General features: G+C 45.4%; 1 protein-coding gene across 2 annotated transcripts in view; it reads left to right on the forward strand.

Moving 5' to 3' along the window:
* Nucleotides 1-25,809, forward strand: part of MSRA (methionine sulfoxide reductase A) — a 239,439-nt gene extending 213,630 nt beyond the window's left edge. For both annotated transcript variants that reach the window (XM_054629434.2, XM_054629435.2), the window contains exon 6: nt 24,989-25,809. In XM_054629434.2, coding sequence (XP_054485409.2) covers nt 24,989-25,153 — 165 coding nt within the window. In that variant the 3' untranslated portion in view covers nt 25,154-25,809. The remainder of the gene's footprint in view (nt 1-24,988) is intronic.
* Nucleotides 25,810-26,088: the final 279 nt, after the last annotated feature.

The raw sequence follows: 26,088 nt of genomic DNA on the forward strand, positions 1-26,088 counted from the left end.
TCACACAATCTGTTATTCTGGAACACTGAAAATTGTGCAAACTGCATGAAAACACAGGACCAGGTTTGCTGGGGGTGACCAAAGGTCCACCCAGCCCTTTGCTCCCATGGCAGCCACCTGGGCTGGGCCTTAATCTCAGTTTAAACATGATGAGGTGTGGGAAAAGCACAGCTCAAGCCTTCCTTTTTCAGACAAAACCAGTCAGGTTTGGAGTTAAGGTGACTGGACTAGGAGGTGAGACCCCCAGATTAAAACAATTCCTTCTTTTTCAGAAGGTATTAGGAGGAAAAGGACAAGCTCTGGGTACTGGAAGATTGTGATGCCATTCCTTGTTATCTTCAAAGAAAAAAGATGCAGAGAGGAGGTGTTGTCTTGGAGATTTAGAATGGACTTGAGAAGGAATCTGAGATCCTTCTTTGTGCATGCCTTTGATCCAGCACTTTTCAGACAGTGGAACAGATTTGATGACCCACCTGGTTGACCAGGCTGGGATGGAGAGCTCTTGCTCTGGCCAGATTCCCAAAGCCATCTATCTGCTCCAGTGCCCACTGACAAATCCCAGCCTCTGGGGGTTTTCCTGTATGTTTTGGGACATGCACAGCTCAGAGCTTGTGCTGAAGAGCAGAAAATTCCATAATATGAGGATCTGGAGCCACTCCTCAGCAGGATTTGCAAGACCTTATGGCGTGGAACAAGGAGAGATTTGGATGCCACAGGAAAGCTTGGCCAGACTGGGGAAGAATATCCTGAACCCTGCTTGGATGTGGTTGTGGAAAAAGGACAGTGTTTCAGATTATTTTGCTGCTACAAACCTTTAAAAGTTGGTTGAGAGGCTAAACTCTGATAATGTGAAAAAACCCCAACAGTGAGAACAAAGTAAAACACCCCCTGTCAGCAACATCCTTTCATCAGGATAAATAGGAACAAAAATAATCCTGCCTTTTATAAAACCACAGTTAATTTCTGATCACTGGTAGCGTCCTGGATGTTGTCTTCTGCTGTATTTGGACTCCTGACAGAGAGAGGAGCTGCAAACACTGACTGCCAGGTACCCAAATAATAAAAATAATAAAAAGCTGCCAGGTGATGTAAACTTTGGAGAAGGAATTTCCGTGAAGGGGACGTGAGTCAGGACTCTCTGTGCCATCACTGCCAGCAGGCTGCTATGTAGGACACCATGGCTTGTGTTCCCTTCACACCCAGTTTGCACCAAAATAGCTCCTCTGGCATCAAAGTCTGAGCTGCAGGAGGAGGAGGAGGAGGAGGAAGAGGAGGAGGAGGTGGAGGATCAGATCCAGGTGCAGTCACACGGCTGGGAAAAGAGGAGATCCTGGCTTCTCCCCTCTCCTGCTGCCCCCTTCCATGATTCCTTTCCACATGGATTTGTGTGCTGAGCCACTTCAGAGATCTAAACTGGCACAAAATGTTGTGGGTTAGTTTTCCACTGATACAATTCCCATGGCAAGTTGTCCAGAAGGCAGCAAGAGCTCCAGCACTCACCTGGGGAGATTGGGGAGATCTGAGCAGGTCCCTGCTCAGCAGCACTTGTGCCTTTGGCCAGGGGACACCAGCCCCTCTGCTTGTTATAGTGGTATATTGATTTTTTATGTTACCCAGTGAATTGTTGGACTCAACAGCCTTAGAGGTCAAAGTGTCATGAAATGTTTTGGGTTGTAAGGGATCTTAAAGCTCATCTCACTCCATTCCCTGCCATGGGAAACGTCCCACAGTCCCAGGTTGCTCCAAGCCCTGTCCAGCCTGGCCTTGGACAATTCCAGGGATGCAGGGGCAGCCACAGCTTCTCTGGGGACCCTGTGCCAGGGCCTCCCCACCCTCACAGCCAACAATTCCTGCCCAATATCCCATCCATCCCTGCCCTCTGGCAGTGGGAAGCCATTCCCTGTGTCTTGTCCCTCCATTCCTTGTCCAAAATCCCTCTGCAGCTCTCCTGGAGCCCCTTTAGGCCCTGGAAGGGGCTCTGAGGTCTCCCTGGATCCTTCTCTTCTCCAGGTGAACACCCCCAGCCTGTTGAACTTGGTTGCTGGACTAATCCTCATGGGTCTTCCTTCCCACCCAAATCAGATGGAAATTTGCCTCAGACCCATTCAGTTCATTCCTTGTGACATTGCTTTCAGTGACAGCTTTGAATGGGGGAGATTTAAGTCTGAATTCAAGCAATAGAGCAGGGCATCCTGGAAGTGATTCCAGGTGAGTGGCCCAGTGTCCTGGTACAAATATCACTCAATTAAGATGTTTTCCATCACATTCTCTCTTACAAATGTGGATGTTTTATTGATGCAGAGCTAAATCAAGTATCTGCCATCACTACACTCTCTTCCTCCACTCCCAGCTGGCATTTCATGCGGCACATATTGCAGTTTTCTTTTTGAACAGAAGCCTTTTCATCTACTGGAAAGCAGAAAAATGCCATAGGTGACATAGTTTAGCAGCATTAATCACATTAAATCTGTCTGAACTGCTGCAGATGGGAAAAAAAAAAAATCCTGTTTGCATGTCAGGGCTCCAGGAAAACTGATTTTCCTTTCAGAGATGAGAACTGCATTTTCCTTTCATTTAGTTTAAAGAGAACAGAAACTTGGGTCTGGAAAGGATTCCCTGGGTCAGCTAATGTGGTTCCTTGTTATTCTGGGCAACCATCGCACAGAATCCTTCCCATAAAAATGGATCAAGTACCATTTAATACCTAGTGAGGTTTTTCTCCCAGATATTCCCGTTGTGAGGGGAATAACCTTATTTATCCGAGAGTAAAATATTTGGTTGTAATATTTTTTTTATTTCATTTCCATGTGTCTTCATGGGCAATTGAGCCACAGCTGTGGTTTAGATTCTCTCTCCAACCCTGTCCACATCTGCTGGTTGCTCATGGGCCTTGGACAAGGGACAGAAATGCTTTGGAGGACCGGGATAACGTGGAATGGCAATTCTGCTTTGCCAGATGGTGCCATTTTTTAGAGAAAACTGTCAGTCATTGCCTATTGGACTAATTCCTTGTGCCAACCACTACAACAAAGCTGATAATGGATGATTTGGGAGGTTGAAACCATGGAGGATTTAGGGATTTTCTCGCATTGGAGCTTGAGTGAGCTTTTCATCAGTGCAGGAGTTGAGGCTGTGGATCCCCAACACAGCAAAAATATGGGGATGGAGCAATGAATAGGCACCAGGATGGGGTGAATTGTCCTGAAGTTTAATCATGGAATCACTGGAAAAGACCTCTGTGATCATCCAGTCATAATGCTCTGCTGCCAAAGGAGCAGGGGAAGAGGATCGGTGGCAGAATCCTGGGAGATCCTTGGATAGGTCCCACTGGCTTGCCAAAAAAAAGCTTATTTTGACAGCCAGTTTGATCCCAAAATCTTGGAAATCTTTCTCTGGAAATCTTTCCAAAATCTTGGAAAGATTCAGCACCCTGCCACTCTGAGGATGGCTGATGCAGGTTCTGGTTCAGTGGCACAGTGGAGATCAGCTCCTAAGGCTTAGAGATATCGTGGAGGTAGAAATCACCTAATTCTGAAAGATTTATCTGCAAAATATCATCCAGTGGGAGAAGATGGATAGAAATGCCAGAGCCCAAGTGCCATCCAAATGACAAATGACTGAAGACTGCTCACCCCAGCTCATGTCATCAGCAGATAAATTAGTGGAATAATGTTTTCAGCTGCTTGATAATGTACAGGTGGAAGAAAAAAAAGCAGCACAACAACGCTAATTAATATGAAACAGATTAAGAGATGCCCCAAACAGCCTCGGAAATTGTGCAGTGTAAAAGTTCTGTAATGTGAATAAACCATGTAGGAGATGCTCTGGACAGTCCCAGCCTGCCAGCCTGCTGTGGTTAATGTCCATGTCTGTCCAAGAGATTTCTTGGATGATTCTGTCCCTGGATTCCACTTGCCTCATTAAGAGGTGCTTCATGGGTGAAGGTTGAAGGGCAGAGCCTGTTTTCATCCATGGTATTAATTACACATACTTTTAATCTACTTTTGGAAACAGGTTGGACACGTGCAAACTGCCCTGGGGAATGATCCCTGGCCCCCCATCTTTGAAACTGTGCTGGGAAAGGATGGGAAGGGGAGTTAGTGGGATAAAAACATGCCATGGACTGCTTTAAACCCTTTCAGTTCTGATTATGAAATTCTTCTGCTGTGCCCATCACTGAGGTTGGAAAAGCCCTCCAAGACCTTTGAGTCCAACCATTCCCTGGTGCTTCCAAGGCCACCACTGATCCATGTCCCCAAGTGCCACATCCACATGGCTTTTAAATCCCCCCAAGGATGGGGACTCCCCCAGTGTCCTGGGCACCACAACCCTTTCAAGGGCCTTTTTAGCCTTTTTTTTTTTTAATAGTTGAAGATTTTGCTTTTTCTGCCTGGATTTAAATCTTCCTTTTTCATCCATTTCTGAGTGCTCGACTCTTGAGGAACAAGAATTGCTTTTGACGATCTTGGTTGTTTTTCCATGGTTTTCCAATCCTCTTCATATTGACCAAGGAGCTGTTGGCACTTCCAAGGGGCTGGAACTTGCAGGAGATGGGTGAGGTAGTGGGGGCCTGGAATAAGGAATATTTGCTGCCTGTCTTAATGGGAAAGGAGAACCTGGCAGTGTAGACATCAACCACACTAATTCCTTGAAATATGCTGGCAAAATAATGAAAGCCTTCACAAAATTCTTGTAAGCAAGAAAAGACAACCAGGTCTACATGGAACTGCTAGAAAGTTGGAACTGCTGGAAAGTCAGCAGGAAATTTGCTGGAAGTCTGAAGTCAGAGAATTTAACAAGAGCTTTGATATCTGTTCTGTGTCAAAAGAGAAGGTTGCATTGAATGGAGCTCACAGGGCTCTGGTTTAGGCAAGAGAATGTAACTTGTATTTGGAGTGGAAAACAGCAAGGCCGGAAGACATGGGAAAAGATTGGGAAAAGATCCATTGGGAAGGCTGGAAATGGAGCTGCTTCTGCTGTGGGACAGTAGGATGACTGAGAGAACTGGGGGTGTCCAGTCTGGAAAAGGCTCCAGGGGGATCTTAGAGCTCTACCAGTGCCTGAAGGGGCCCCAAGAGGGTGATTGGACAATACTAAGTGCAGAACACAGTTTACATGCGTAATAGAATGAATTCTTTGGAAAAATCTAGTAAAATGAGTGTTAATTACCACAGTGGGGGAGTTGGAACTAAATGATCCTTAAGTCCCTTCCCACCAGAACCACTCCATGATTCTATTTCCAGCACCTCTCCTCTGCAGACACTTCAGAGTTTCAACCTACAGAATCCATTTATTCTATGTTTGGTTCAACTTCTTCAGGAGAACCACAGGCCTTCATGGGAATTGATTATCTCATTTCTGGAAGTCAACCCCAGAACCAAATAAGAGGAATTTCTGATTTTTGTCTTATTTTACGACTCTGGATGTACAGAAGGGGTTAAATCTCTCTCCCCATCCTGCACACACACACAGAGCCCAACACAACACTTCGTTCCATGTGTCTGCTTGGCAACTTGGGAGAGTTTTGCTGGCATGTGGGAGAGACCTGCAGGAGTCAAGTGCAGCATTAATGTGAGTTCCCAGTGGCTTCGGGGGAAGCTCATTACTGACCTGGCTTCGGCATCTTCATTTACAGTAACGCTTTAAATATTTAATCCACCTCTCCTTCTTTCCTGTCATGGGCCATTTTCCCTCAATTGATTCCTTGTTTGGGGTGGGGGGGCAGGGATGGCTGGAATGCATTTATGGTAGTGGAATTCTATAAATTATCCTCATTAAGAGGCCTGGTATCAACAGGCCAGCATGGGATTTGTTGAAGTTTTGCGTTGCAGTTTTTGGCCTCAGGTTCCCAAAGCACTTCAGAGGCACTCGTTGGGTAAAGGTGAGGAGCAAAGCTTTGCTGAAAGTTTAAAAATCAGAGGGAAGAGAAATGGAAGGCAGGCATGAGAATCATGGAGTGGTTTGGGTTGGAAGGGACCTGAAAGACCAGCTTGTTCCCACCCTCCCACCATGGGCAGGGACAGCTTGCACTTATCCCAGGTGGCTCCAGCCTGGTCTTGGACACTTCCAGAGATCCAGGGGCAGCCACAGCTTTTCTGGGCAAGCTGTGCCAGTTCCTTATCAGTTTTCCCACCATGGTCTTCATGGCTGCATCTCCTGGGACTCCTCACCAGGTCAGGCAATGCCACGGCTCCCATGTGGTCAGGCAGTGCCCTCATATCACACAATTCAGCTCTGCTGCAAGTACAGATGTTGCAACATCTGCCTTACAAGCAGGCACATTGAGGGACAGGAAGGGAAGGGACCTGCCCCAGCCTCTCATTCTGCAGCCTCATAAATCTTCAGTTGACTTTACAGGATCACAAATCAATTTTTCCCCAAAGACTTTTTTTTTGGTGATATTTTTAGTGAGATCTCTAAGCCTCTCTTTGTAATCCTGTGAAATCAGCATCAGGCAAGATATGAAGACAGTCAGGAAAATAATGAAGACAATATCCCACCTCTGGGGCTGTAAAGGGGTCTTGGAATGCAGTTTGGCCTTGTTCTCGACCACAAGATCTCTTTATGAACCCTATAAAGAAAGAGATGGGGGGAATTTGCCTTTCACCAAGCCAGGCTCAGAGAAGAGAATAAAACCCTTCAGTAGCTGGGGGCAAATGCTTTTAATGGGCAGAAAAAATGGGGTTTCAGCAAATGTACTCTGAAAGAGAATCACAGAATGTTTTGGTTTGCAAGGGACATTAAGGATCATCAGTTCCAACCCCTGCCATGGCTCCACTAGACCACATTGCTCAAAGCCCCATCCAGCCTGGAGAGGACAACAAAAATATTAAAAATAAATCAAATCCCTTGCACATTTCCTCACTGTTACTGATTTTAATTTATCAATCAGACAAGAAATGCTCAGGTGTGTCAGACATGCAGCATCTGTGTTTGCACTGCCAATCTTAAATCTGGTGTCCTCAGTTAGCTGGAACAACAAATTAAAAGAAAACACTCCCAAGCCTGACCTGTTCCTTGATAGCTCAGCATGAAGTGCTATCCCACAAGTGGCACAAGAGTTTTTCTGCAAATACCACTGATCCAGCAGAGAAGAAAGAGAAAGCCAGGTTCATGCTCCGTGGAAAGAGGGTATTTTCATTTCAAGAAACATTTATTTTCATCACAATACCTGCTAATACCACCCATTATTACACAGCTAAAATGCTCAGCCTTTGAACCCAGCAAATGGTGTAGGACTCGAGGAGCAGGCTCTGTCCAACTCCATTTGTGCTGCCACAATTTAAGCAGGGATTTGAGGAGTGGGCTCTGAATACCCACAAATTGCAGAACAAACACTGCTGCTGTCATTATTGATGGTTTGTGTCCTTGATACAAGTGCTGCATCTCAAGGAGAGGAGTATTCATGGATGGTCCAGTGCTGACTTTCTTGGAACCCTTCATTTCAGTTTTGTTTGGTGAGTGCTGCAGGCTTTGAATGAAGATGCAACATTTCATTTACTCCCCTCTTTTCTTCCCTGGAAGCTGTCAAAGGATGAGAGCTGTGATTGTAATTGAAAACATCCCAACAAAGCCTCAAAATTATTATAACTGAAATTAAAAAATGTTATTCTTTAAACACTGTTAGGCTTCACCTTGAAAAAACCATGCCTGACCTTCAAAGAGGAATTTCATGGCTAATAGTAAGAAGAATTTGATAATTTAGCAGATGTTGACCATTCCTTTTCCTGTATGGTCACAAAGAAACCTCAGCCTTCTAATTGAAAATGTGATTTGCTTTGACCTGGAATCACACTGTGGAATTCTGGCACCTCAGTCTTGCCAGTGGAGCTGGATGCTCCCCATTTTAGGGATGTCTGACAGTTCCTCTCAGAAGTCTCTTCCCTCAGTTGATTGATACTTCAGCAAACATTAATTTGCGGTAGGGGGGGGGTGACATTTTCTGTGCCAGTTTTCTGCCTCCTCAGACTGATATTTTTAAAGTTCCAGCCAAAATTGTTGGGAGCAGGAAGCTGGAGAAAAACATGTTGTTTTCAATTCTAAAATATTTCTCCCAGCCTGTCTACGAGGAGCTTTGGTACCTCCCTGCTGCAGAGCAGGGATGTGAATTTCAGGAAGGAGGCTTTTTTTGCGCATATCCTGCTTTTTTTTTTTTTTTATCTCCCAGTGGAAATTTCCCTGGCTTTTCTTAATTTATAGACATTAAAAAACTCAAAAAAAAACCAAACCAAACCAAACCAACAAAAAAAAACAAAACCCCAAGACACATTTGGGAGAGATGTTACAGCATTTAAAAGCTGAAGCCCTCAAGAGATGCTGCAGGGGGAGGATGTGTTGTTCTGCTCTGGCTGTGTCTGCTCCAGCACCACGGTGTGTTTTCCAAGATGACAGGGATGATCCTTCCCATCCTGGCTGATGTTTGCTCTTGAAAAATTTGGGAGCCAGAGTCTCCTGGGGATTTAAAGTGATTTTAAAGTGATGGGGGACAAGCTGCCCTGCTAGAAGGCAAAAAAGTGAAAAAAAAATCAAATTTTAAGGGGGAAATAAAGAGAATGTTGGGACAAAGAGAGGGGAACAAGAGAGGAAATGTGGGAGAAATGTTTTAGGGTTGCTCAGAGATATTGGAGGGGGAGATGGGCCAGGGAAGCCAGACCCTGGTGATGAAAGGGAAAAATAATTCCCATTTCTTGGCCCAAGGACTGTTTATCACACCACAAGCCAGCAGGGTGACAATTTAAATCATGGAATCATTGCATCCCAGCATGATTTGAGTTGGAGGGGACCTCAAAGGCCACCAATTCCAACCCCTGCCACGGGCGGGGACACCCTCCATTATACACAGCTGCATCCCTTCTCCTTTTCCCTGTTTTCAGCATCCCCTACACAGCACACGATCCTGCAGCTCCTCATTTCCCAGGGAACACAGCTTGGAGCACAAGAGCAGTGTCAAACTCCCCGGAACAAAGTGCTTGGTGGTGGATTCCATCATCCCAGCAATCCCAGGGAACATCCCCTTCTGCAGCGTCAGGTGTTAGAGAAGGAGCAGGACACACTCAAAGAGGGGAAAAAGAAAGGAAATCAAGCTGCTTTCATGTATTCTTTGTAATTATTTTTCCCCTGTTGTTCTGAATTCTAGCTAAAAAAAAAAAAAAAAAGGAAAAAGAAAAAAGAAAAAAAAAAAAGGAAGGAAAAGAGGGCTCTAACATTTACTGGCAGTAATCATTGCACCATCTGCTCCGGGAGCTGCTTCCAGAACACACGTTCTCAGCTGCTGAGCAGTCAGCTCCCCATCCCTTCCTCTCAGAGACAGGGATGCCAGCAGTTCCTAAACTGTAACAGCATGAACAAGCCTTTTTATTTTATTTTTTTTCCCCCCTCCTCTTTTTCCCTTTCAGTTGCTGGATTTTTTTTTTTTTTTTTTTGAAGGCAGGAGAGTTTGGATTTTTCACCAGATTGTTTTTAAGACTGAGCTCTTCTCTATTTGAGGTTCTTCATCTGAGCACGTGCTGGTGGTAAAATTTTGGAGAATTTTAGCATTTTAATATTTCAGGGTGCCCCAAAGGGGGTTGCTTTGTAGCAGAGCTTCACTGGGCTGCTCTCAAGGATGGATTTATCCCATGTTTCTTCTGAGGGGAAGCTTTCCTGGTGGGATCCCCTCCCACCTGGGCATGGACACCTCTGATTTCTGCTCTCATGATCCAGAACTGAGCTCAACTCCAGCTTCTTCCCCTTCTCTTCTGCATGCAAAGTCAGCACTGAGCTGTTCAATATCCCTGACTTCCTCAGACATCCCAAATCCATCAGGGAATCACAGGATATGAACCAGGAGGAGATTCCTGGCTGAAACTTGCCCTCTCTGTGCTCTTGCCTTGCTGCCCTTTTGCTGGTGGGGAGCAGAAGCTCTTAAGGAAATATATGACCAATTTTGAGTGCAGGGGTGACATTAATTAGCTACCCCATCCAGTCCTGGGATGCTTCTGTGTCACTGACACCCCAGTCTGTGGCTCTTGAGCCCTCTGTTGTTGTTTCTCTCGGCAATACCAGCCCACGGTCTCTGTTTGTACATTTAAATTCAGGAATGAAGAAACATCCCTCAGTGCAAGCCCCTCTTCAGCCCTCCCACTGCAGAGCCAGTGCTTCCCAAAGAAATGAGGCAGAGTGGATGCAGAGCCCATTAGGCCTGTCCCAGGAGGCAGGGATCTATAGCTTACAGATGCGCTCATGGAGAGAAATCTGCATTAGGAAAAAGAATTCCTGCTTGACCAGCGGATCTGTGCTAAACCATGCGACTGGAGGTGCAGCTTTGCAGGGAGAAGGGACTCTGTGGGATGGCTTTGTGTGATTTTATCTGGGTTCCTCTGCAGCAAGAACAGATTTACTCCTTTACAAGCAGGAGAAATGGGATTTCTTCCTCAACCTTGTGCAGTCGCTCTCAAGCTGGATGGATGTTTTCCCATGCAGAAATCAGGGCTGGGGTTTTTTTTGGATCAGCATTTGATCCAGCTGAACAGTTGTTTTCCCATCCAGAAATCAGGGTTGGGGGTTTTTTTTTGAATCAGCATTTGATCCAGCTGAACAGTTGTTTTCACACCTGGAAATCAGGGTTGGGTTTTTTGGGGATCAGCATTTGATCTGTAAAGCACATCACAGAGCTTGGAGCCTCAAAAGCACTTTGGGAATCTCCCTTATTCATTAAGGCACTGCCTGTGTGCACAAGCCTCTGGATTTTCACAGGTTATGACAGTCCCACCAGTTCTCTGCTGCCATTAAAAAAAATACAAATTTCTGGGTCAAATGGGTCGGACAGATGATTTATAAAAAAATATTTATTCTCCTCATAATAGGGATTGTGACACAGGGTAGATCAGAAGATGGACAGAAGTAGTTGGGAAGACAAGAAATGGTAGATAAAATGAGGAATCAGGGAAATGAGAAAAATGGGAACATGTTTGGAGCTAAAAGGGCTCCCAGATATTGGTGCCCATTTCAAATATTCCCTCTGCAAGGCAAACCCATCCATTGACCTCCTGTTGCTGGTAATGGAGACAGGAGCTCCTCATAGTCCTATTGCTCCTCCCCAAATGATTCTTAGATGTAGGGCTGTGTGGTAAAGGGGAAGAGGAAGATTCCTTGCAGGATGGCTGATTTTTAGGACCAAAAGCCCTTTCACACCCAGGGATGGGCAGGTGCTGGTGCTGTCACTGTGGCTGTGTCACACAGGCTGTGTCACACAGTCAGCCATGGGACACAAAGCATTGCTTGCTGAAGAGAATGAGGAACAGCCCATGCTTGGGAGGTTGGGAAAGAACAAACTGAATGACCTCATTCCTTCCATGGATGCACAGATGCCATAAGTGGGGATTAAGGGCAGCAGATTTGAGACCATCCGTGGTGTCAGGCGCTGTGGGAGAGGCCATGCTGACTTGTGAACTTGGATCTGTCGCTTGGACGAGGGTGGGAAATCCTTTCATGTGTTTTTTCTGCCCATTCCAAGTTCTCTGGGTGGTGGCAACCCCACTGCTCCCCCCGGAGAAAGGACAGCATGGCAGGGCTGGCAGCTGCCTTGATCACAGCGAGCGCCTGGACCAAGCGCCCTCGGTTCCTTCCAAAATCCTTCCAAAATCCCTCCCAGGACCCCCACAGAGATGGACACAAGGAGGCAGCCAAAGGGAAGCAGTTGTTCTCCAAAGGAAGGAGTCAAGGGGTATTGCTAATGCTGGGATTCCTCAGAGCAACATGTCCTGGGGCAGCTGCTGTGCCAGGAGAGGCACCGAGCCACGCGTGGCTCCTCCAAATGCTCCGTTGGCTTCAAGGGAAGAAAAAGGCAGGGGACAGGGCAGAGACCCCAGTGGAGGTGGGGAGGTGTTTTGGGGGGCCCCATCACTTCTTTTACTTGCTGTAACAGCCTATAAATGAACAATTTGGAGGTTTCATAACGCTCTTAATTAGGACAAACTTAAAAAGGACCACTTGGCATCCTTGGTGGTGGAAGCCATGTGCTACCTGCAGCAGGCCAAGTCCAAAATGAAACTGATTTTTCTCTCTTACCTACATTCTGCATTCAGGCAGCTGCTCCTAACAGGTGCTTGCTCTCTTCCTAGCAGATGGTGACAAAAAATGGGTTTGTTGGCAGGTTCTGCCATGGAGCAGCCTTCTTATCACACATATTGATGTGTATACAAACACACACATGTTATCAGGTGTTGGGTTTCAAAAGGAATTCTCCTTCTGAGGGAAGGTCACTCATGTGGGGGGTTTAGCCAGGATGGTCTGTGCCTGTCTCTTTTGTTCCCTGGGTCTAAAGGAATTTGGGGACTTTGCTGCCACGTCAAAACCCCACAAAAATTTGGCCATTAGTTCAGATCTCCTGGTGTATCTGAAGGTGTTTTAGAAGGAACATGTGGTGTTAGGCTGTGTCCCTTCATATCTGTCATAAATCCTTAATTGCCTAAATAGCAATTAACTCCAAAAGAGGCAGGTTTTAGGTAGGGAATGCCCTGATATTTTTCTCCTTGCTCTTGATTATATAATTAATATAACAGAAATGCAGAAATCAGAGTAGGATGTGTGGAAGGGATCTTAAGGATTGTCTCATTTCAAGGATCTCTCACTTTAAATAAAACAACCAGTTAGGAAGGTGCAGTGAAATAGAGACACAGCAATGGCTTTAAACAAAGAAATCCAAGTGCAGGGTTTTATCCTGGGAAATGCACCAGGGCTCTGAGTGCTGAAGTGTTTGAAGCTGCAGGGAAAGCACCCGGAGAGGATTTGTGCTGTATCCATCACCCAGCGAGAGGCAGCTGTCAAACAAATCCCTTTGGTTCTTGACTCTGCTTCCACCTCCCAGATTCTGCCGGTGAGGGCTGTGAATTTGTCAAAATGGTGCAGAGCAATGCCAGGTTTGGGGAACTGGGGAACTTTTCCTCCTTGTATTCCTTGTGCAGGGAGCACCAGGCAGAGCCATCCTCGCCCTGCTTTGCTGCTCATTTCAAAGGAGCAGCCTGAGCCAAGAGAACCAGATGAGGGTGACATCTGGCCATGGAGCCTCTGCCAAGTCACTGCTGTTCTGTAGCTGGCAGGAAGATGATGTGCTGCAAATGCCAGGTTCTCTCTGAAATGTAAAGTGCATTCCCTGCATTTTCTTTGCTTCCTCTCCAGCCTCAATCAGCTCGGTATTTTGTTTTACTAATGGCCAAATTCAAATCTCCTTTCCAGACGCATAAATCCATTCCAGTGGTGGTGGGTGATTTATACAATGAGTGGAATTTGACCCTGAAGTCCAAAAGGGTCTTGTATTTTCTAAGCTTCCTGACAAATTAACTTGTTGACTGTAAGTCTCATTCAAATCTCAGCCCCTATGGGGTTTGTTTGTGGTGAGGGTCACTAATCAAATATATCAGAATTGTTTGTACCTAAACTCTTCCAGGAGGGAGCTGGCAGAGCCTGGGGCAGGTGGAAAAGCTAAAGAAGCTCTACAGGTTTCCTTCACTGATACTTTTCTGGAAGCCTGAGGTGCACCCCTTTAATAAAAAAAATCACTAGAGCTGATCAAGAAGCTTGAGAAAGAAATCTGCTGCTCATAAAAGGTAGGGACAGTTAGAAGAAAGTTTTGGGGATGCAACTAGCTGTGCTTTAAGATGCTTTCTAACCCAAACTATTCTGTGATTCTGTGATTGTAGGTGCCCTGTACACACAGTTACTCCCTGTTGTGCCCAGAAGGAGTAGGGATAGTGTGGGAAGGAGCTGAAACTGTAGGATTAACCCTGTTTCCTTATGAAGCATTTTTATTTTCACCCTTTTTGCTGAACTCTCAGCAGTTTTGGCAGCTGTGAAACGGTGCTGGGTTTGCAGCTGCTGTTCCACCCAAGTGCATCTTTTCCTCCTCCTCTGGTAAAATGGTTTTGCTGCAACAATTTTCACAATTGTATAGGAAAAGGAATTGTATTAAATCATGGACAGGCTGGGAGAGCTGGGAGTGTCCAGCCTGGAGTAGAGAAGGATCCTGGGAAATCTTAGAGCCGCTTCCAGAGCCTAAAGGGGCTCCAGGAGAGCTGTAGAGGGACTTGGGACAAGGGCCGGGAGGGACAGGACAAGGCAGAAATCATTACAATTTTATTTTTAGCTTCATCAAAAGTTACCCTCTGTCATCATAGGAAATAGCTGAAAATGTGTTGAATCAAAATCAAGTTTTACCAGATTTGTCAAATAAGGGGAGACTTTTGCATTGAAAGATATATACAGGTTCCATAACTAACTTGAACCCACCCAATTGATCAGAGGGATGGAGCATCTCTCCTGTGAGGAAAGGCTGGGAGAATTGGGATTGTTTGGCCTGGAAAAGAGAAGCTTTGGGGTGACCTAATTGTGGCTTCCCAATACCTGAAGGGAGGCTGGAAGAAAGATGGAGAGGGACTTGGGACAAGGGATGGAGGGACAGCACAGAGGGAATGACTTCCCACTGCCAGAGGGCAGGGATAGATGGGATATTAGGAGGAAATTGTTGGCTGTGAGGGTGGGGAGGCCCTGGCACAGGTTTCCTAGAGAAGCTGTGGCTGTCCCTGGATCCCTGGAAGTGTCCAAGGCCAGGCTGGATGGGGCTTGGAAAAACCTGGAATAGTGGGAAGTGTCCCTGCCCATTTCAGGGGTTGGAACTGGATGGATTTAAAGGTCCCTTTCAACTCCAAACCATTCCATGATTCCATGATCCTAGGGATCAAGTTCAATGCTGAGTAACTACTCAACAGAAAATATAGTGAATACCAAACTGAATCTGGGTATCTTTAAATTCTGTCCTTACAAATTATCCTATGCACCCTCCTGGAAAACAATCAGTTAACTCATGAAACTATCAAGGCAGTATTCTTTATTGTCTGCCAGAAAAGAAATTGCTTGATATTATCCCAATTCTTGAGGACAAAACTTATTTTCCCTGGAAAGATAAGGAACAGCTAATTCGGGTTTTGCAGAGCACGTGCACTGTTATCGTTAGGAAGGAGCTTAACCAACCTGAAAGCAAATGCTAAATGATCCAGATCTTGGTCTTATTAAGCTTGTGTGTGTTTTTCCTACCACTTAAAAGCCTGAGGATCCGGGTAAATGAGATTTTCTGGAAGGCAAAGCTTTCAAGTTTACCTCCCTCTCTTTTTCAAGCACGGAGGCGATGCCTCTGTTTACGCGGAGCTCCAACGGAGCGAGCGCATCCCTGCTGCAGCGTTTCATGGAACATCCTTTGTTTATTCACACTGTGCCACTTTTAAACTTCAGATGTAAACAACAAAGACTTCTTTGTATTTCACACTATCTCATACTCACTACCTTCTGAAGTCCAAAGCCAAAACACTGTGGAATTTTACCCTCCTCGCACTTTCTCCTGCTTGTTGGATGGGTTCTTCCAGCCTTTTCTATTTATAGTGGCTGGAAAACTACTTATCTTCTGATTAAAACGTGCTCTGTTCATTTTCTCTTGACTTTTCAGTCCTTGGAATGGGCTAAAAATTGTATTGCCTGGTAGCCATTTCAAATATAATTTTAGTAGCAATTATGCATACATTCGATAACAGAAACAATTTGTCATCCTGAAGGATCCAAATTGCTTTAAAGTATTCAGCCTCTCTCTGATCTGCTATGTGGATTAAAAATCCAGCAAATATTCCACTGAAATCAGCTGGACAGAAAGGTCAGAAAGACCTAGGCTGGAAATGCAGCAGCTGCCTGACAACACACATTGGGCAGAGGCAGAAGAATTTGGGTTCTGTTTTGAACCAGAGTGGGATTTTTAGTTGGAAATTTCACAGAGCTGCACTGATCCTTGAGATCCAGTGCAGGGACCTTGATTTTCTGTTTCATTTGATGTGCAGTGTTGTGGTGTTTAGATCAGTCTCATGCTGGATCCATCTCCTCTCTGTTTGATGATGTTTGGAGAGGGCAGCCATGGGGGGATTTAAGATGCTTGGAGAAGGAGTGTCCATGGGGGGAAAAATAAAGGACAATATCCAGAAAAACAGAAAAACGTGGTGTTGATTTTTCCCTTTCCCAGGACCATCCTTTATCATCCCTTCCCCTTAGGCTGCACTAGAGCACAAGCAATATCTGATGGGCCATATGTAAGTGGTGGCCTTGGCAGTGCTGAGGATGGTTGGATTTCGGGGTCTTAAGAGGGCTTTTCTAGCCAAAAAGATTCTGTGATTTTATGATTCTGTTTTGCTGGAACATTCAATGTGTAACATAAATAGTTTTGGTGTAAATTGTTGGGACTATTAGACCCATGCTGGATCCTTCTGAGATATTTCCTTATATAAGAAACTGCCAATACAGACTGAAAATAAAGGTGACAGCATCCAGTTTAGCAGGTGAGGCTCATGGTGGGTGTTCAGGGTCAGTTGTTCACCTCTCCAGAGAGTGGTCAGCAAAATACAAACCCCCTCCCAGCTTTTTTGGGGGATTAAATGGTTTAGGGTTATAAACCAATGGTCATAGGAGGCTGAAGAGAAAATCCCAGTGTGTTATTAGAGGCAAAATAGGTAGCAGGGATGACAGATTTCCCAAGAATTTCCAGTGCAAGGATATTCAAGGTATTCCAGTATAGCAAATTTTATTATTTTAGTGGTAAATATTTGTGCATGGTCTCTTGTCTGGAAGTTTTCCCCTCCAATCACAACACAAATAATTTCTGTTTTTTTTTCAGGATGAGTTTAGGTAAAGATAAATTGTTTCTCTGGAAAACTCATATGTGTTCCTGAGAAACTGTCATGCTTATATATCATGGAAGAAATACTTGATGGAAATCCAGAGAGAAAAATAAAATGATGGCAGTGTAACAGCAGAGCTGACCTGAGCCCTCTGGGTTTGATATCTCAAATGAACACTTTTACTTCTTCATTGCTGCTCCCCTTAATAAAAAATAATTGCAGAGCCTTACTTTCCTTGCCAAGGGCTCACACCCAAGGGAGCACCACAAGCTGCTCTGCACTTGGAACAAAACGTGATCCAGAGATAACTGAGCTAATGGAGGTGGGGAAGTCTTGTCAACACAGTATTTACATGTGGAGGGTTTTATTCTGTCCACGGGCAGCTGGGGCTGCCTGGTCTTAGAGTATTTTTGGACCTGAGTTGGTTTCTCAGAGTCATCCAGGGCTAAACCACTTGTGGTCTCCAGCGTGGAAGGTTCTGCTCTGAGCTTTGTTGCTCTGTGTGTGGGTCATTTCTCCCATCCCAGCTTGGCCCTGGCCGTTGTTATTTCAGGAATATGAGAGTAATGGATGAGTGATTGGGGGAGGAGACTCTGCTGTCTCCAGCCACGGAGGAGATTTGAGCTTTAGATCACTGGAAGTCAGGATGGGGCAGGAGTTTTCTTAGGCATCATCAATTATCCATGCAGGATGTGCAGTAAGAGGCTGTTTGGCTGCCTTCAAATTGGCCAGACAAACAGAATTTCCATCTCTCTCAATGGCTCCTTCAACACCTAATTAGCTCCCAGATGCTACTGGAGCAAGATGTCTTTTATCTTTGCTAATGTTATCTCCCTCTACCTCCTAAATGCCCGCCCGTGCCATTCCCCACTTTCATCTCTCTTCCCTCAGGAGAAAACAGGATGGGTGTTCAGGAAGCTCCACGCTGAAGGTCAAGCTTGTAAAGACTCTGGGTCAAGCTGATCCTGTTAAACCAGGCAGTATCTGGAGCTAAAAGGCTTTGAATCCAGAATTAGATGGATATGATGGAGGGCAGGATACAACTTCCTTCCTATGCACGTTCACAGGATCAGCATCCAACAGGAAAAAATAGAATTGCAGATTTTATTTCACTGTCAGTTGCATTTAAGATGATTTAGGACAAACTCAAAGCTCCTCTTTTCCTGTTGTGGGAGAAGGCACCACGAAATCTGGCTGGATAAATGTGATATTTCAGCTGGCAGAGCTCATTGTTGTGGGCAACACTCAGGTTTTACACTCAGAGGTAAAATAGGAGGAAATATCAGGCTAACTGCACTCCTGGTCCTCCCTAGACCCTCTGAGCACAACCACTTGGGGCTGTGTTAATACCAGGCTCTCATCCAACTGTGATTTACCTTGGCAGGACTGATGGATATCCAAGCCCAGCAATTCCTTCCCCTCTGGCAGGGAGGAGTGACCAAACAACCTGCTCCAAGCAAAGTGGTTAAGAGGGAAACATTTCAGAGAGAGCAGATCTTCAAAACACACTTTACACACACACCCAGCTTTCCCTAAGGCTCCTGGAGATGTGTCTCCAGCCAGGATGAGTTTCTCCATTTCAGTGATGTATTCTGTTGTGTGGGAGATTTGTCAACAGGGAAAAGCTTGGACAAAGTCAGTGTTGCAGTTTTATGGATGAAAAGGAGGATTCTTCAGCTTAGATTTTATACCATCTTCTTTTTCCATCCTATTTCCTTCTCACCTGCATTTCCTCTGTGCTGCACTGGAAGGATATGTTCCTAGGAAAAATTCCTGCAGGTTCCTGCAGCAGCACTGCTCCTCTTTGGCCAGGGAATGGGTAATCCCTGCAGGATGTATCCTGGGCTGCATCCGAAGCTCTGTGACCAAGTCAAGGGAGCTGATTCCACTCTGGTGTACCCCACCTGAAGCTCTGTGTCCAGCTCTGGGGATCCCAACATGAGAGGGATGTGGAGCTCCTGGAGAGAGTCCAGAGGAGGCCATGGAGATGCTCCAAGGGCTGGAGTCCCTCTGCTCTGGAGCCAGGCTGGGAGAGCTGGGGGTGCTCACCTGGAGAAGAGAAGGATCCAGGGAGAGCTCAAAACCCCTTCCAGGGCCTAAAGGGGCTCCAGGAGAGCTGGAGAGGGACTGGGGACAAGGGATGGAGGGACAGGCCACAGGGAATGGCTTCCCACTGCCAGAGGGCAGGGATGGATGGGATTTTGGGAAGGAATTGTTGGCTGTGAGGGTGGGGAGGCCCTGGCACAGGGTACCCAGAGAAGCTGCCCTGGATCCCTGGAAGTGTCCAAGGCCAGGCTGGATAAGGCTTGGAGCAACCTGGGATAGTGGAAGGTGTCCCTGCCCATGGTCTGGATGGTCTTTAACGTCTCTCCCAACCCAAACCATTCCATGATTCTATAATATTTTTCTTCAGATTTAGTCCCACAGCAGCTGCTTTTCTCTCCCAGCGTAGAGTCTGTGGATTTCACCATTTCTGCCCTTAGATCCACGTGCCCATTCTGTGAAAGATGAAGAATTTATACCCCCATGATTCCATCATTCCCAGTCTTGGTCTTGCCTGATTTGCCAGAGGCACTCTGCAAGGAGAGTTCTGAGACCAGACAGCTTCCCTGCAAAGATATTAACAATACTCAGGAATTACACAGCTCTCCAAAGCCTGTGTGAGCATTAGCTCATTATGCAGCACTCCACAGCCCTGTGGAAAAGCATTTGCTAATCAATCCCAGCACCACCTATCAAATGCATCAATGCCATGGAATCCACAGGGCAGAGCCAGCTGGAAACAGCGGAATGTGGATATCTGGTCCCAGTCCTTGTGGTAGCTGGGGCTGGACTTCAGCACTCACCAGCCACTGCTCCCACATTTCCCTTGGCAGGGTCCTTCTTCCTGTCATAAACCCATGATTTCCAGAAGCAGGTCACCTACAGGCTGGGAATGCAGATTTTACCAGATAATCAGGATTTCAGCCCATTCCAGCGCTTGTAGAGGTTGCTGGCATCAATTAATCTGGAAAAGCCAACATCAGTAAGTGACATAGAGGAGACTGGACCCAGTGTGACAAACTGAGCTGTTCCAGCCAACTGAAGGCAGCACAAAGGAAACAATTTCAGATCATATATCATTGATGACACAGCAGAGTGGGTTGAACTGCCAGAAAGGAGAGGGAAGGGAAGGAGAAAATAAATGAAGGAGAAAATAAAACATTGGTGATTGCTCATTCCTCTGGACCAAACTTTGTTTCTCTGGATCAAGCAAGGCTGTAGGGCTGGATTTCTGCCCCCAAACCTGCCAGCAACTAATCCACAAATCTGGCAAAGTCAGTTAAGTTGTTTTCCAGTTAAAAATATCACAGGGATCAAGTGTCTGGGATTCCCACAGCCTCCCATCTTAAAGAGTTCACAGAACTAATTCCTGCTGTTCTTCTCCATGATGCAGCTCCTTTAATTCTTAGAACTTTTGGAAAAAGAGCTGAAATTCAGGATTGCTGCTGCTGCTGGGGTGAAATTTTGAGTAGACACTGCAGTGGAAGGTAGAGCCCAGCAGATTTTATTTGGTGAGATTGCTGTTAGAGTTTGACATCAGGAGTGAGGGTGCAGGAGCTGTCACACATGTCAGGATGCTCTGTGCTGTTTCCAACATCAGGGATTTTTCAAGGAGGTTTCAGAAATGCAGCAGCTTCATGCAACTCACTGGGACACGAAACAAAGTGGAAGGATGTTGGTATAAGCTGGTTTATAAAGTGTCTATTGAATCAAACACAGGGTGATGCCATTTTTATTAAAAGCCACAAAATGCTTGAAGCCAATTAATACTCCCCTGCTTCACTAATGCCTCTGCTCATAAAATTAAATGGTTTCATTTAGCAAAACCAATTTTGAAGCCTTTTTGTCAAATTTATAATGACTTTAGCATGAGGAGACTCATGTCTTGCACACATAATACAGGTTTTTTTTGAAGAGAAAGGATGCACAATGAGGTGCCACATGTGGAATAAGAGGAAAGTTGCCCTTCTGAGTGAAGAACTGGTTACAAATAGGAAATAAAAGGTACAAATGACTGTGCAGTTGCTGCAGTGAAGAGAGATTAACCTGTCTTGGGAAGCTGTGCAGTTCAATAGCCTCACAAAAGGGCTGGAAAAAAGAGGATGGTGACGCACCAAAACCCGCTGAGGGTTTGGAGTTATTCCAGGTGAGCCAAAGCAGGCACGGCTACAAAAAAGTTGTAGAAGAATCCGACAATAATACAGAAAATAGCTGCTGAAATTCCATGTCAATAAAAGTCAAGTGCAGGCACAATGAGAGGATTTAAATTAGCCCGGGAAAGAGGTTCTGGCGTCATTGCAGATGGTGCTTTGGAAACATCTGCTCCGTGCTCAGCAGAGGTCAGGAAGGCAAGTGGAATGCAAAGAATTGCTGGGAGAGGGATGGGGAATGAAAGAGGAAATGTAAGTGCAGGGCTGAATAAATCCCTGGGGCTCTTGAGCACAGTGGAATTCCAGTCACCCTGGTGACTGCAGTGGGGAAGGAGAGCTGGAGAGATGCAGGAAAAGGGTGAGAATCCATAACACATAATCCTGGGTTATGGATTGGGAGTGAAAGGCTGTGGGTCTGGCTGAAGACATGAATCGGCAAGATTAAGGGGTAAAATCCGGATTTCTGTGGAGAGAGGGGAGAAGGAATTATATTAGGAGGCACCAGGATGATCAGAGGGGTGGAGAATCTCTGCTGTGAGGAAAGGCTGAGAGAATTAGGGTTGTTCACCCTGGGGAAGAGAAGGATTTGAGGTGAGTTTTGGACCTTCCAGTGCCTGAAGAAAATGTAGAGAGGGGCTATTTACAACAGCCTGCAGTGGCAGGACAAGGGGGAATTGCTTCAAAATGAAGGAAAGTAGGTTTGGATTGGATGTTAGGAAGAAATTCTTCCCTATGAGAGTGGGGAAGCCCTGGCACAGGGTGCCCAGAGAAGCTGTGGCTGCCCCTGGATCCCTGGAAGAATCCAAAGTTAGCTTGGACAGGGCTTGGATCAACCTAGGATAGTGAAAGGTGTCCCTGCAAATGGCAGGGGGTGGCAGTGGATGAGCTTTAAGGTCCTTTCCAACCCCAAACTGTTTGAGATTCTGAGATCCAGCTTGGGATTCTGGGATCCAGTGTTTTGTGACAGAGGATCTGATGACAACTCTGGTCATCAATGGTCAGGCAGAGGTTTAAAGCAAACAACAGGAAATAAACTTTCACAGTCTGTAAAGAATTAGGAAAATCATCAAAAACATATTTTACAACTTGAAAATACAGGTTGGCTGACAAACTTGTAGTGCTGAGGTTCCCAGTGCTGACTTTGACACCTCCATGATCCTGGAGGTCTTTTCCAACCTTAATGATTCTGTGGTTCCTTGCTCCTGTTCCAGTGTCCCCTCTGCAGCTGGGTGAAATTTGAGATCTGGTTTGGTTTGGTCCCTCCCTGGTGGAATCTGACAGGATTTTTGGGCTGGATTATAAGCAGTTAAAGGGTCTCTTGTGATGTTGCAGTGACTTGGCAGTGCTGGGTTAACAATTGGAGTCGATGATCTTTCAGGGCTTTGATCTCTCCTATGACAAAAGCCACAGAAATCCTCTGAAGGAATAAATTCTGTTTGAATTGCAGTGGAATATTGGTGGGGAAAATGATCCAATGGTTCCTTAAAAATTTCCTGTGCTGAGTTAAAAATCCCAAGGTTTAATTGCAGCATGAGTAATGAGAGGTCTCATTGGGTGGCTCAGGAATTTTGAGACAGAGAGGACTAAAAATTCTTCTAGAACAGGATTACCATCAAATTATATCAGCCTCAGTGGCAGGAAATCAATCCAGAGTGGGCTGATTTACACTTGCCAGAGCCAGCACATCCTGAACTTCCCCATGTCTCCCAGTGATGTTTTTATCTCCACATCGACATCGCCAGTGTGAGGAAAATAATTTTCCCTTTAAAATCCAAACATCCAAGGTGGGACTTGGCAGAGCATAAGGGCCAGGGGATCCCACTGATAACAGCACCAAAGTGCAATATAAGGACTCATCTTGGGTTCTGCTTTATTCAGGTTTTTATGGGCTGGGAAGGGATAAATGATGTTTATGCCCTCTTGTGGTGCCACATCGAACGGAATGGATTCCCTAACTGACAAAATGAAGCCAATAATGGAAAAGTCCCAGGTTAAAAATCTGTAACAAACACTGTGGAAAACACAGTGGAAAAATCTCTCCTGCTCCAGCAGCATCCTCATGACTCAGGGAAGGGGGAGAGGCCAATTTTGGCTGCATTTGCAGCAGCAGGTAAATGAGTAATGCCCAGGATGGCAGAGTTTGTGCCATCTTTCAGCAGTGAAGATCACTCCAAAGTGTTTTTTTCTCTGTGCTGGGAAGGTTAGAAAGTGAAACAGTGCTTTGTGAAAGGAGCTGTATTGACACCTCTTTGTGTTTGGTGCTGTTGACGTGTTGTAGTGCAAACCTTCACATGTTTTATCTTCCTTACTCACATGTCTGACAGGTGAATAACCTGATTCCCTTAGGATAAATCCCATCCAAAAGGTGGAAAAAAGCTGGTTGGTGATTTTACATGGGAAAATAAGGCCAGGTTCCTGTGAAATGGAGCTTGTGATCCCAATTCCTTGTGGGAACACAAGGAATTAATGAGTCAACACCTTCCTAAGCTGTGCTGAGAAATCTGGTCCAGGTTTGGGAACTCGGGGCTCTCCAGACTGGTCCATCATGGATTTTGTATCCATCTTACCACTTCATTCCTGAATGAAGGCTGAACACAGCAGAATGTGTCCTTTAGACAGTGAAATTGTGGGAATAAATCAGAGCAGTGCTCTCCAAAGCCCAGCAGCTGCTGTCAGGCTGTGGGCAGGGCTTGGCTGTGCTGGGGCAGGATCTGGAAAATCCTGGTGGGGGAAATTTGGAAACTTTTTGTCCCAAATAATCACCTGTTGTTTAAGTGAAGTATTTCCATTGCATGTCCTCCTTGCCTCTCCCCAGCCATGTAGGAGATGAAAGAGGAAGGGAGTAATTTCCTCTCCAGTTCCAGGATGAGCAAACCCACAATACTGGGTTTAAATGAAAGAACTGGGTTTAACTGGGATAGGCTTAGGAGGGACTCTCTAAAAGGATGGAAAATATTGAAATGAAGATCTCCATCTCCAAAGATCTTCCATAACCAATGTTTTTTGGGATCAAGGCTGCTACCATTCAGTCTGCCATGATGAAAGAGGATGGACTTGATAACTGATGGCAGATTCACAATTTTGTGATTCCATGTGATGATTTCCCTTTATTTACATTTTATATATTTAAAAGTATGATGAGATAACAAATATTTTTCTGGTAATCCTAAATGCTGACCCTTCAATCAATTCTATCTATGTCCAGTATTTATAACTACAATTTGCAACAGGATTCTGACATTAATTAAAAGTGCTTACTAGGTTTTAGCACAGACTTCGGAGCACAAGTTATGTCCACACTGAGAAGAGAATTGGCTCCAAAATGTTGGTGTTTACCAGTTTCTTTAGGAAAGGACAATGTAATGGGGAAAATGTCACAGCAATTCATCTTAAAAAGAAATTCCCTCTGTCAGAAACCTCTCAGGAGTTTCAAATTCAGCTAGGGGATATCAGAAAGCAATTAAAGTCTAATTTAAAATCCCCACCCACATTCTGTCTTTTCCTGCCAAGTGGTTATTGCTCCTGGTCCACGGTACTGGCAAATTTTTCCAAAATGAGCCATAATTTGCCTTAAAACTTAAAACTTTCTGGTCAATATGGAACTTTTCTCTTTGAAGAATGAGTTTGCAGTGACTCTGCACAAAAAAAATAAAAAAGCCCAAATGCTCTGATTTCCCAAGGACATCCTCGGGGATGAAATTTCACCCAGAAATTCTTCTTGGACAAGGACATTGGGGGTGGATTTTGAAGCCGAGGCACTTTCCAGGGAAGGTTCCTGGACACTGCAGCTTCCCAGGGTGGATCCCAGTGTGTTCTCCCTTTGTTTTCCACTTTCATTGATGGCTCCACATCACTGCCTGGGTTAATAAAGAGAATAAAAGCGTGGCCGTGGCAGATTAAACAAATGAGCCATTAAAAGGGGCGATGGCTCCCTCCCTCTCTGTGCCCACAGCAAAGCAGAGCACCACGAGAGCAGGGAGGGATGAAAAGCTTTCAGGGATGAGCTGGGAATGTGAGCACTGAGAGACGCCTGTGGCTCCTTCAGGGAGGAATCCCAAGGTCGTTCACAGCAAACCACTAATGGCTTTCCGTGGTCTTTCCTGACAGGTGCTGAAGGAGGAAGGCTTTGGCCCCATCACCACGGAGATCCGGGAGGCTCCTGAGTTTTATTATGCCGAGGAATATCACCAGCAGTACCTCAGCAAGAACCCTGGAGGGTACTGTGGCCTGGGAGGGACGGGGGTGTCCTGCCCCATGGGCATCAGGAAATAGCCTGCGCTTGCTCCACCACCTCCTCTTCATTGTAGGGAGCTTGGGAAAAAAAAAGACCAGGAACCCTGGTGGATGTTCCTGCAGCATCTGTGGATAAAGATTTGGGAATCTGCTGGGGAGGCTTTCCATAATTATAAGTTTTCAAAAGCCAAAGTAGAGGCAGGAATTGCTTCCATTCTTGCTCTGTGCAGCTCCTAGGGTTTCCTTGTCATCTGGAGAGGTGGAAAGAGCTCCAAAATGCTGAAGTTTGGCTTGAAATGCTGTTTAAAGGGTGAATTAGGAGGTGGTTGCACCCATAGCTGCTTTGCATTTCCAATGCCTTTGGACTTTTTGATTTTCTTGGGTTAATTAATTTCCTGGTGTTCCCAGAGCTTTGACTTCTGGATATGTGGTTGGGTTCCTTACCTGTCACAGCCCTGGAATTTGATGTCTTTGGGAATGATGAATTGATCAGATCAGTGATTCTCCCACCACAACTCCACTTTCACAGCATTTAGTACCACCTGTAGTGCCTATTTTATGAAATTATTTTAGCCATAAAAAATAAAATTGTCAAGTGATGCTTCTTTTTGACAGTTCCAATAAGTGAATAAACACAAAAAGAAATCAGTTTTGTGTCCTGCTCTGCAATAAATGGCAGAATAAGAAAAGAACAATGTTCTCTGTGATGTGTTCCAAGTGGATATCTGGGTAGATCTAAAAGAAAATTATCAAATATTATAAAATGCTGCAGCTCTCTAATTAAACACCAGGGTGTTTAAATCTGTATCATCAGTCATGACAGTACAGAGGAGTGGAATTATCCCTACGATTAATTATTTATTCTTTAATAACTTGGGGAGCCCCCACCAAGAGCAGACTCATGGGAAAGGTAACTTGGGGCAGCCTCCAGTGAATGTGCAGTCAAAATAGCAGGCCAGCCAGAAAGGGGAAAA

Source organism: Agelaius phoeniceus, chromosome 3, assembly GCF_051311805.1.
Source record: "Agelaius phoeniceus isolate bAgePho1 chromosome 3, bAgePho1.hap1, whole genome shotgun sequence".
Classification (NCBI taxonomy): domain Eukaryota; kingdom Metazoa; phylum Chordata; class Aves; order Passeriformes; family Icteridae; genus Agelaius; species Agelaius phoeniceus.